The following is a 12,907-nucleotide window of genomic DNA, read 5'->3' as shown; positions in this document are numbered from 1 at the left end:
ACTTGCTTGAGCCCAGGAGTTGGAGGTTGCTGTGAGCTGTAATGCCATGGCACTCTACCCAGGGGGATAGCTTGAGGCTCTGTCTCAAAAAAATAAAAAATAAAAAAATAAAAAAAAAATAGAAGAAAACCTGGGTGGTGCCTGTGGCTCAAAGGAGTTGGGCGCTGGCCCCATATACTGGAGGTGGCGGGTTCAAACCCAGCCCCAGCCAAAAATTGCAAAAAAATAAAAAAAAAATTAGTGGAAAACCAAAAACTGCATGAATGTCCATCAACAAGGAAAATAATGACAGAGGAAAATTATGTTGTACTCATGCAGCAGAACACTCTAAACCATAACATTATACAGGAGGGTATTTACTGACATGAGAAAATAGAAGCAATATGTTAGTATGTGTACATACTAATGATGTGTTTATGCTTCTTTAAAAATGTACGCACGTACAGAAAAAACTAAGAAGGTGTATCAAAATGTCAACAATAAGTCACTCGAGGTAGTAATTTTTGTAATTACTTTACAAAATAAAGGTAATTTTTTTTCTTACCTCTATAATCAGAAAAAAAGATAAACATTAAAAAAAATTTCTACAATATTTAAGACACCCCCCAAATGTGATTTGACGGTATTTCTTAGGTGATGTAAAATAATTTGGGAACCAGGGAAACAAGTTGTATTTGTTCAGTCTTTTTTGTTGTTATTGTCTTTTTACTCCATGTACCCCTCAATAAAACTTTAGGCCAACGTTACCAAGTTTTGTTACCAGCACTATCCCCCCCCTTCTACCTTGCCTAACTCTATAGTAATGATTTCCACATCTCCCATATCAAAGTCTCGTATCTTTAGCAAAGTATCAAGCCTTACCGTCCGGAAAGCTGCAACCACAAGATTCGAGGGAAACAAGTTTCTGTTGAAAAAGAAAGCATTTTATCAGTATTCTTAAAATTCACTGTGCTAATGTCAGCTTTATGATGTCCATTGCTAAAGGCCTAACGCGATGCTCTCTCTCTCTGCACCCCCAGCAGATACTGTGGTCTTTTGCTTGCTCTAAGAAGCCAAGTGCACCTGTGCTGCTGGATCACAACAGCTCCCTGACATTTAGGATTAACTGTATCCAACCAAACCATGTAACAGCATTGCTCCTTTTACCTAGACCAGTGGTTCTCAACCTTCCTAATGCTGTGACCCTTTAATACAGTTCCTATGGGTCGTGACCCACAGGTTGAGAACTGCTGACTTAGAGGTTAAGCCCCACTTAACTTTACTGTGGAGTGGTACCACCCATCTGTGAAATCCAAGGGCGTTATTGTCAAAATAATTAGAAAGCGGGCTCGGCGCCTGTAGCTTAAGTGGCTAAAGTGCCAGCCACATACACCAGAGCTGGCGGGTTTGAATCCAGCTCAGGCCTGCCAATAACAATGACAACTACAACCAAAAAGTAGCCGGGCATTGTGGCAGGTGCCTGTAGTCCCAGCTACTTGGGAGACTAAGGCAAGAGAATCACTTAAGTGTAGGAGTTGATGCCACGGCACTCTACCCACTGTGACAGCTTGAGGCTCTGTCTCCAAAAAGAAAAAAAAGTTGAGAGTGTTCCTGGAACTGGGGAAGAGTGGGTGGGGAAGTGCTAGGGGCCAGACATTTGTACTGCAAAGAGCAGCAACGTCCTGTACAATGAATTGTCTCAAGGCCCTCACATGTCCTGCATAACGTACATGTGGATAACATTGAAAGTCACCTGACCTAGACTAACTCCAAAATGAGGGTTTTTTTTTTTTGCACAGTTTGAACATACACTGATTTTTTTCTAAAAATGCAACCACTGTGTAAATTAGAGGGTGATTTTTTTGTTTTGTTCAGAACATTTCCAAGAATTGTTCACCTTCCTGGAAAATCATACCACCCATGACAAGTTGAAGTATCTGAGTCCTTAATTCCACATTGCAGTGTCAAGTATCAATCTGCCTTTATAGGTATCTCATTTGTGGCAATTCTAAACTCAGGAGCAAGCTTCCAACCACTTTATTTTAGAGGATTTACATATTGAATCACATTGTTTTTATTATAATTCTTTTTGTTTTGTCTTTTATATTAAGTCATATTAATGTTTTAAAATTATATGGACAGGTAAATGCTATTTATAGGTTTCACTTTAGAATGGAGGCTATTATAAAACATTTGTTGTAAAAGGAGGGCAATACAGCTGATTGAGCCCAACAGGCAAATCATTTTTATGGAGAGTCTCCTCTGGGTCCACTTCTGTGTAGGATGCTGGTCTTGATATATAAGAAATCACTTTCTAGCTGACAGTACATTTGTTCTACCCACTTTCTGAAAGAAAAGTAAATCTAGAAGAATAAGAGTTGAATTATCCCTTACAATTTGTTCCAGACTGATCCACTAATTCTTACTTCTGTGGTTGAGTTGTTCACCTAGCAATAGAGTCTCTGGGCAACTATTTGCAGTGCATTGGGTTTCAGAGGAAAGCAGGTCTGGCGGCAGCCCAGCTGTGGCAGGCAAAGTCTAAGATGGGCTCCTGTTGTTCACCACCTCTATGTCATCCCCCTTGAGTGTAGGTGAGGCCTATGACTTGCTTCTAATTAACAGAATGCAGGTGATGGGATGTCACATCCACGATGTGGTTACACAAAATTGCTGCTTCCATCTTGCTAGCTAACTCTTATTATTTTCTGGGCTTGTATGTTTTGATGAAGCAAGCCATTATGTTGGATAGGTCCACGTGACAAAAAACTGTGGGTGGCTTCTAGCCAATAGCCAACAAGGAACTAATGATCCCAGTCCAAATTTCAAGGAACTGAATTCTGCCAACAGCCGCATGACCTTAGAAGTGAATCCCTCCTCAGTTGAACCTTCAGATGAGATCCCTGCCCTGGTTGACACATTAGTTGCAGCCTTGCAAGACCCTCAGAAGCAGAAGAGCCAACTAAGCTGTGCCTGGATTTCTGACCTCAGAGATACTGTGGGATAAAAAAATGTATGGGATTTCAAGCTGCTAAATTTGTGGTAATTCGTTATGTAGCAATAGATAATTAATACACCAATCAACAAAGTTAATGAGATGCAAAAATGACTTCATTAGAACACTTGGGGTACTCTCAAAAGATTGCCAGCATTAGAGACTGCAGCACAGCATTCTCCAAACTTGTCTATAAAACTTGAATTGCTATGAATGATCTTAGAGAATACCTGCAAGTACATGCCTGCATTTAAGAAGAAAAAAGTAATCTTTAACAGAATTTATTGTTGCAAAATTGTGATCAGAAGTTTGATTCTTATCACAGAAACATTTACTTTTAAAAAAGGTAGAAACAGACTAGCAACTTATATTGGTTTATTGGCTAGTTTTTAGCATATAGATGAGTAACAATGTATATTTGCTTATTATTTTCATTACAAAGCAACTTCCTTATATATTTCAGTCTTGCGGGCTAGGTCTGGTATCTCATTTCCATTTGCTATACTAGTCAGAAGCAGAAAGGGGCCCTGTGCCAAGGTTTCTTTGTTGTGTATCTACCACATGAAAACTCTCAGTAGTTCTCAGACCAAGCTGGCCTCGGGTTCTCTCTCTACGAGGACAGGAAAGTTAAGAAAAGAGCTGGGTTAGAAGCCTTCCACCTTGGCCACAGGGAACAATTTTTCCTGTAAACACCTTGAATCCTTTAGGAATTAGTTGTTTCCTCAACTGGTACAAACACAGCCTTTCCCGCGCTCTCTTCCAAAAAGCACAACACTATTTGTTTAAATCCTTCTATCCATCCTGCCTGGGTTTTTTTTATCATTAAATATGACCCAGTACCACCTTACCCAGAATGAACCCTAACCCTAACCCACAACTTCTAGAACATTGGCCTGTTTTTAGACTGTCTACCATATCTAGTCTACAAAATCCAGTGGGAACTGGGGAGTGGGTACAGAAAATATTAGAGGCAAAACAACAACTCTTGCCCCCCCTAAAAAAATCAAGTTCCTAAGAACATAACGTTTTGACAGTTTCTGATAAACATACACTTACCATTAGACCCAACTACCCAACTACCCAACTACCATTCTACTCCTAGATACTGACCCAAGAGAAATTAAAATATATGCTTGCACAAAGGACAGCTTATCTACAACAGCTGGATAAACAGATTATGACAAAATCCATACAATAAAATACCACTTGACAGTAAAGAAATCAGCTCATATACACAACACAGGTAATCTCAGCAAGACTGCACTGAGCAAACAAAGACAAAGTACGTCCCAAATGCTTCCATTGATATATAACTCTAGAAAAAGCAAAACTAACTTATGGCAATAAAAGCAGATTACCTATCTGAGGCCAGAGTTGCTGAGAAAAATCATGGGTGATGGAATTGTTTAGTATCTTGACTGTGGTGGTAGTGTCCTGAGTTATCCATTTGTCAAAACTGTTGAAATGTATAGCTACAATGGGTGCATTTTCTTGTATGCAAATCATACCTCAAAATTGTTTTAAAAGTTTAAAAGATACAGTGATAATTGGAGATTTTCTAACCAAAAAAATCCATATGGATTCAATGGGATGACTTGACCTATTTAGATCAGTGATTATCAACCATTTTGAAAATTTTTACATATTAATTAAATTATTTTTGAAAGAAGTTCAAAGCACAGTAAATATATTCTTTTTTTAACTTTTTTTTTTTTTTTTGAGACAGAGTCTCACTATATTGCCCTCGGTAGAGTGCTGTGGCGTCACAGCTCACAGCAACCTCAAACTCTTGGGTTTAAGCAATTCTCTTGCCTCAGCCTTCCGAGTGGCTGGGACTATAGGCACACACCACAATGTCTGGCTATTTGTTGTTGTTGTTGTTGTTGTAGTTGTCATTGTTGTTTGGCAGGCCAGGCCTGGGTTCAAACCCGCCAGCTCCAGTGTATGTGGTCGATGCCCTAGCCACTGAGCTACAGGTGCCGAGCCTTTTTCCTTTTTTTGGATCAACATAATTTAAGTGTGCCATGAAGTTTTACTATAGGTTCAAGTGTGCTGTGAGATAAAGGTTGAAAAACACTGGTTTAGATCATATAGCTTAACTCTCCGTATCAAGCTAGGAAGGAGCAGGGAGCTGACGCACCCACACAAAATATCCTCCTTTCACTTGGCCCCACTGGCTGCCACAGACCAGGCGCAGCAGCAGTTCCCTGCTGCTGTCATGTCATCAAGGGTGAGGAGCTGAGGCTGCCTGCATAATGCAAAACATCTCTTTGTTCTCTCCTTTCCTTCTCTCCCGTGGCTTTCAAACAGATGCTGGCAGCAAACTCTGGCTCTTTCCTTCTCCTGAGGACTCCTGAAATCTAGGATTGGCTGCTCCTCAGGTAGTTTTGCCTCTTAGAACTCCTCAGATCACACAAAAACTGCATGGGCTTTCAAACTGAGGGACTGAAAAGGATTTCAGAGCTGGCCCAGTCTCGTCCTCTCATTTAGCACATGGACACCCATGTCTAGTCATTGAGTTGACACATCCCCCATTTCTGCTTCATCTATACCAGCAGCGTCCATTGGAAACTTATTTATTAATCCCCTAACTGGTCTCCAGGATAAACGAACTAAATTTAAACAGCCACATTTGGGTAGTGCCGTCATCCATACAGATGTAGAGATTTGAAGTCCAGAGTCTGGATTCAGGAGGACCAAAGGGTCTTTATATTGCTTGCCTCAGCACGTCACTCAATTTCACTGGGTGTTAGGGTGTTTCTAACCACAGAGCTCTTCATCTCATTCAAGTTCACAAGTATTTCCTTTTTCTGTTGCTTGATCCTGACATACCTACTTAAATTACATAGTACAACAAATGCTTTAAGTCAAAATCCCTCAAACATTAGGACCCCACAAAATCAGTTTATTGGCTTTAATGAGCACAGTAGAACCTCCATAGTTGACCACCTCCCTACACTGACCATATCCCTCAGTTGACCTCGTTTTCATAGACCAGACACATACCACATGCATGTATCTGTACAGTAAGCCTAGTTCTTTATGCTGATGACCTCTGTATGTTGACCAGTTTGTTCAACCAGTAAATGCTTCTATTGAATTTAAGAAAAGATGAACTACATTCAATATCAGCATGTATCACATTTAAAGTATTCTTTGGGCTCGGCACCAGTAGCTCAAGTGGCTAAGGTGCCAGCCATATACACCAGAGCTGGCAAGTTCGAATTCAACCTGGGCCCGCCAAACAATGAGAACTACAACCAAAAAATAGCTGGGCATTGTGGCGGGCACCTATAGTCTCAGCTACTTGGGAGGCTGAGGCAAGAGAATCGCTTAAGCCCAGGAGTTGGAGGTTGCCGTGAGCTGTGATGCCATGGCACTCTACCGAGGGTGACAGCTTGAAGCTCTGTCTCAAATAAATAAATAAATAAATATAAAATATTCTTTGATGGAACTTGTGTTTCAGTTTGTGTTTGTGGTGGGGGGCCTGTATGTGTATGGAAGTCATAATGTAAAATTGCTAGAATGACAGGCATGAGCCGCTGTGCCCGGCCAGAATATAATTTCTTATTATAGGTCAAAGTAAAAAACGTGTGCAAAACCCCCAAGATCATACTACTAAGCCCAGAGACCCAAGTCAAACCAAACTGGGAGAAAATCAACAACAAGCCTTGTCAGTGCTGTAAGACTCTTTGGAAACATTACTTGAACACAAAAACTGGTATGAGCAGAGGCTGAGCTTGCAAATGTAGAACTGTGACTAGAGGTTCTGCACAGACTCATGTAGGTCACGCAATAGCCAACTTCAAAAACATTCTTTATACATCTGATACTGTTTGTTCTCTTATCCTATTGTCAAGGGCAGTATATATTTCCCTGCTTTATAAGGGAAGAATGTAAACAATTTACTTTTATTAAGGTTTTTTTTTCCCCAGAAGTATTTGCTTTTATAAGTTCAAAGACTCCTCAGAACAGGGTATGGAACAGTATGTACATCTGATACATCTTTATTATTCTTAGTGTTTATTGTTAGAGGTAGTTAACAGGGATATACCCTTTCAGATCCTGGTATACACCCACGAGGCTGGAAGTCGAAGAGGGATATACCAGATTTAGATTCCAGACTGAAAGGGGAGGGCTAGACCCCCTGCAGTGGAGAACTTTTGGAGAAATCAGGTTAATAATGACCTAATGATCTGTATCAAGTAGCTCTCAGCTGTCCTCAAGAGGCTGGGACACACTAGCATATAGCAAGGGACTCAAATATAACAATAACAATAAGAATTCTAGCTTCTTATTAACTTCATTTTACTGATAAGGACACTGAGACAAGCCAAATGACTCATCCACATCCAGCTAGTAAGTGGTACAGCTGGGGTTTAAACACAGGTAGCTGGCCTCAGTGTCTGCTCTTAATCACCACCCACGCCACCTCCCAGGGTTTGCGCCCTATTTTCAGTCTCTAAATTATTCGAGGGTTCTCCTAAGAGTTAAAAATATTTTTTTAATAGTTAAAAGCTTTTTTTTTCCTGCTTTAGTGACTAGTTAGACTGAGAAACTTCTATTAAATTGGATCCCTCTTAGATGTGCTTAGAGTCTTCATCCTGCCTACAGAAGTGAGAGACATAGGCATAGTTAAAATAACCTACTATGGCCAATATTTAAAAGAAATTATTCATAACTCATACCCTTGACTTGGGCTAATATTAGATCCCAGTCTTTGACACGTTTCTTCACACCTACTCAAGAAATGTGTTCTTTGTAGCTTGAGAAGGACTATATGTATTCATAGCAGTCCTTGGGGAGGAAGGTAAATCAACCACACCACCCTCTGTGAAAGGATGGGTTCACTGATTGCTTTTTTTTTTTTTTTAAATGAGCACAAGGAAGAAAAAGCTTAAAAAACCAACCAGGCAACAGACAAAATCCTAATGTGTTCACCATGTACATGCCAGCAACCTGCTACACTGATGCAAAAGCAGTGGCCCAGGACTACTCTTCTGACTGCCAGTGCAGGTGGGAGCAGTGGGCCCATAAGCTGCCCTACCTGCCTCACTGGCAGTTAAGCCTTTGGTTCTTCATTTGAAAACTACAAATTTTAGAGTCCAAAGGAATGTAAGAAGCTGGTAGCCTCAATTCCTTCAAGTTACAGCTGAAGAAAACGGAAGTGAACTTTGGAGACCATAAGCATGTAAGGCAGAAGAAAAAGAAACTGAAATGTCTGGGAATCCTTTTGCCCCATTTCAGAAGGGAAGGCTCTTCCATGTTTAGTTTTGACTTTTCCTCCCATTTTCCAAATTTCCCATAATATGATTGCATTAGTTCCAACCATAGCCCCTGTTCACTTCTCCACCAGATGACATGTGGTTCCCAATAGACTAAAGACGACTCAACCATGTGATGTGGCTCAGGCCTGTAATCCCAGCACTATGCGGAGGCCGAGGCAGAAGGATTGCTTAAAGCCAACAGTTCAAGACCAGTCGAATTTTTTTTTTTTTAATTAGCTTGACATGGGGCATGAACCTGTAGTCCCAGCTACTCTGGAGAATGAGGCAGCAAGGTTATAGTGAGCTATGATATTGCCATTAGGCTGGGCAACAAAGTGAGACCCTATCTCTAAAATAAGTAAAGACTACATTAGCTCCAACTCATCTTAAGCTCTCCTAAACATTCCTTTTTTCCCCATTTGCCCTTATTTATTCAGGTTGTGGGAAGAGGGCTGTTCCCATTTGCTCATATGAACTGGAAAAATCCAATCACTCAGTCATATTGCTTCATTTATAACAAGAGCAAGTATATATGGACCAGCCCCATTCTAAGAGTTTTCCAGATACAACTCATTTAACTCTCAGTATATCCCTATGAGGTAGGTACTATCATGATTATGATCCTTTATCATAATTTATCCATCCTAAGGATGAGAAAATCAAGGAACAGAAAAGTTAGATATGCTCCACAACCGGTAAGCATTGCTAGGGACTAAGAAGTTCCAGAATGACTACTTTCCTGAGAACCTGTTTCTGTCTTTTTGGTGCGAAAACTATTTCATGGTGGATGAAGACCCATGAGAAAATCCCTTGGGTCATACAGAGTTCCAAATCCCTATGCTGTGTTGGGTTCCCAGGCGTGGATTTCTAGACTGCTTAGGGAATCTGTGATTCTTTCACCTGCCAGCTGCAGTTAACGGTCACCGCTCAGTGCTCCCAGCTTCAGCCTTCCCATCCCAACTCTCCATTCTACTTTGTCATTTCCAATCCATTGGGTGATGGGAAATCAAACCACTCAGCAATAGCATTCCGAATTTAAACACACACAATGAATGCCTGCTAACTTCATTTCTGACTTGAAGTCCTTATTTATTTATTTATTCATTTATTTTGAGATGGAGTCTCACTCTGTAGCTCTGGGTAGAGTGTTGTGGCAACCTCAAACTCATGGGCTCAAGCGATCCTCTTGCCTCAGTCTCCCGAGTAGCTGACACTACAGGCACCTGCCACTGTGCCTGGCTAGTTTTTCTATTTTTAGTAGATGCAGGGTCTCACTGTTGTTCAGGCTGGTCTCCAACTCCTGAGCTCTCACCTCGGCCTCCTAGAGGGCTAGGATTATAGGCATGAGACACCGTGTTCAGCCAAAGGTCCCACTTCAAAAAATAAATTAGAAATCATGGTAAGAGACCCTGCAGGAGACTCAGCAGGAGTTCTGGATCCACTCTCCCACGTGGAAAGGGCGTGGACTTTGGCACAGGCCCTAGCAGCAGCTATGCTGACACATCAGAGACTTCTTTCACTCTTCCAGGTGTTTAAATTCTAAGCCGTTACCAGACAAGGGCCTGCTGGATAACTGAGGTGTTCGCTGACAGAATCTCATTTCATTCCCATGCCCACAGGGCAGAGAGGACCAGGTCCTGCCTTTTCCAAAGAACATGCCCAGAGTCACAGGAAATCGGCATCCATAAGATTTCCCTGAAGGAAGTAATTTGACCTGAGACTCCCCAGACCCAGTAAGCACTTCCATTTGGCTCAAAACTCAATTTCCTTTCATAAGCTGCTCTGCATAAACCCAAACCTGAACAGGTGCACACGCCTTCCTTCACTGAGGGAGCTTACCCTCAACCCCTGGTTAGAGGAAGTGGACATGTGCCCTGACCAGTCATACGCTTACCTGGTTCCTCTTTTGGCTCAGAGAAAACATTTCTGAGACAGTCATACTAGACTAGGAATGTGACATTATTACTATAGCATGTTGACTGTGGCAGAGGGTGGGGGGAAAGACCGCAGGAGAAACAGAGAGAGCCCTAAACTGTGGGGGCAGTTAGTTCTTCTAACTCCTCTTCTCATAAACTATTCCATGACCTTGAACAAATCACTTAATCTGCCTCAGTTTCCTCGGTCATAAAATAGGATATACCACCTGCTCTGCTTCATCCATGAGCTGCTTGATTAAATGGAATTGGCTTTTGGAAGCATTAGGAAACACTACCTATTCCTAACAAGCCATGACAAAGCTTCTCTTCGCCCTCCCATGGAAGTGCAGCCCAGGTCATTGAAAAGTTGCACCTACACTGACCGCAAAGCTGTGATACTGCGTTGGCATTCACTTCAGAAGCAGGAGCTGAAGGGGTTTTTACCTGAAGTTAGACAGGTGATAATGAGCTAACCTCCCTGCCCCTCCCTTTGGGAGATAAAAGAATGCTATTGAGGCTTTCGATGGGGTGCCACCAGCAGGCAGAGGGACATCCACATTCCCTCCCTGGACCACAGATCCCTGCAAAAAAAGAATCAGTTAACCCCCCAACTGCCTCCCCTCCCTGTAAGAGTGGAATGATTTCCTGAAATAGTCAACGGTGCCCTCAACTTCAATAGATTTTTTTTCAGCACCCACTGAAAAGTCACCAAATTTAAAAAATCTCTAAAGATTCCAAGTATCAAGCTGCCAGATACAGAATAGAGGCTGGGATCCCATCAAAGTCCTAATAGGCCACTCCCACCTGTCTTATTGGCAAGAACTTATGAACCCTCTCATCAGATTTTTTTTTTTTTTTGGCTGTTTTAAATTACTCTCTTAAGTGGCAGACAGTCATCATATTTTCCAGGAGCAAAGATGGAAAACAGTGGAAAAGGCAATTTACTTTGCCAGGGTTTGCTGTTTTTCACAGCCTGAGCAAAGAGGAAATTTGCCTCAATGACTCAAGACAAAATATACCTCCAAGACTCAGAATCCAGAACTATCAGAAACCTAGAGGGGGAGCCAGCTGGACTCTGCTGAACTTGGTTACATCAGTTAATGCCTCCAGGCAGCAGTTTTCCTACCTATGAACTTTGGGCTAAAGGAGAAACCACTATATGTGGGTAATTCACACAAAACTACACTATTTCATCTGAAGGGATGAAATGCAACTTCTAACAGTGACAAAAAGCAGGCAAAGCTAAGCCAAGATGCTTCTCTCTCCCCTCTAGAACTCACCCCTCCCCACAAAGAAAGCCCTTGAAACAGGATACTCTGAGGTAGTCCTGACTGGGCTGGACAGCAACCTGTCCTGATCCCCCAGGAGAGGCAAATTTCTGGGTGACTGGTCCCACACAACTAACCCCAGTCCTGCTATCCCTGGCTGACACACTGACAGCTCATCAGAGAACTGCCAGCTTCTTTGCAGCCCAGGACTGAAACAGAGAAAGCCACAGAATGCAAACAGGATGAAGGACAGGCAAAATTTAACCAATGCTTCCAGAAGCTTTTGGGCACCTTGGGAGAAAACGGGGCAATGATAATGGGACATAGACGGAGCATTTTTCCTGGGGAAGGCAGTGCTAGGGTACAAGGATCTAGCTCAGGTGGGACAGCTGACTCTTCTCTAACACGACCACCTAAATGTGGCCCTGCTCTTGAGATTGTCCTGTCTGTCCCAGCTGTTTGCAAAGGTGTGGTCAGCATGCAAAGACTCCAGACGTTATTTTGATATTTTAAAAATGTTAAAGACCACCAACAGCCAAATAAGAATTAACTCTTAGGAGTATATGAATGTTATGTGTGCATGATCTTAAGGGCACTGGAGACTGACATCTTCCCTGAGCCCTCGGCTAGGTGACGAGTGTTACCTGGCCAGGTCGAGGAAAGAGTCCACGGTTTCTTTGGGGACTGGAGGAGGCCCGGCCTCCTCCAGCCCCAGGTCGCTGGATTGCAGGGTCTGCGCACCGGACCCCGGCTTGATAATGAACGCCAAAGCGACGGCGAGCGCGGAGGCACCTAGCGTGGTGAGGCCAAAGTAGGCTACGGCGATGCCGCCCAGACGCCCGAGGGAACTGGCGTCCAGGGAGGCGGCGCCGGACACCAGGCTGCAGACCACCAGAGGCAGGATGATCATGCGCAGCATGCGGAGCAGCATCTCGCCGGGGAAGGCCAGGTAGGTGACCTGCGTGCGGCTCAGCTGGAGCCCGCGCAGGGCCGCACCCAGGCCCGCGCCCGCCAGCACTCCAGACACGGTGAACAGCACCAGCGCGTGGCGCCGCAGGAAGCCGGCGCAGCGCCCCGCGCGTCCCGCCGCTGTCCCTCGTGCGCTGGGCCCCGCCTCAGGCCCGGCCTGGGCGCTGTCGAGGTAACCGTTGGTCTCGCTGCTTTTCTCCATGGCTTGGCCCAGGATTTTGAGCTGGAGGAGGCAAGAGAATCAGGCTCAGGAAAAAGACTGGACTGTCAATGAATGGATTGGAACGAGCTGCGTCCCGTCGGCTCTGGGAAGCAGTTCCCGGGAGTCTCGAGCCTGGTGCAGTAGCAGGTGCGGAAAGGGCGACGAGAGGCTTAACAGAGCACCCAGGGCCGAATGAGACCGCAGCGCCTAGCCCTTCCCGAGAAGCCGCCGTCTGGAGATGATGCAACGCGGAGCAGCTCGGGAAGACTCGCAGGGAAGGAGGGTGGGAGCAAGGGGAAGCCTGGCCCCGCCCC

General features: G+C 43.6%; 1 protein-coding gene across 1 annotated transcript in view; it reads right to left on the bottom strand.

The window, feature by feature from the left end:
- The window catches only part of SLC1A4 (solute carrier family 1 member 4), a 29,771-nt gene extending 16,938 nt beyond the window's left edge, over positions 1-12,833 (bottom strand). Inside the window, exons 1-2 of the mRNA XM_003787965.3 lie at positions 12,067-12,833; positions 862-904 (exon numbers count right to left, since the gene is read on the bottom strand). Coding sequence (XP_003788013.1) covers positions 862-904; positions 12,067-12,593 — 570 coding nt within the window. The 5' untranslated portion in view covers positions 12,594-12,833. The remainder of the gene's footprint in view (positions 1-861; positions 905-12,066) is intronic.
- Between the last annotated feature and the right edge of the window lie 74 nt (positions 12,834-12,907).

Source organism: Otolemur garnettii, unplaced genomic scaffold (genome assembly GCF_000181295.1).
Source record: "Otolemur garnettii isolate 467f Iridium unplaced genomic scaffold, OtoGar3 scaffold00024, whole genome shotgun sequence".
NCBI lineage: Eukaryota > Metazoa > Chordata > Mammalia > Primates > Galagidae > Otolemur > Otolemur garnettii.
This window is presented reverse-complemented; position numbering and strand designations above follow the sequence as displayed.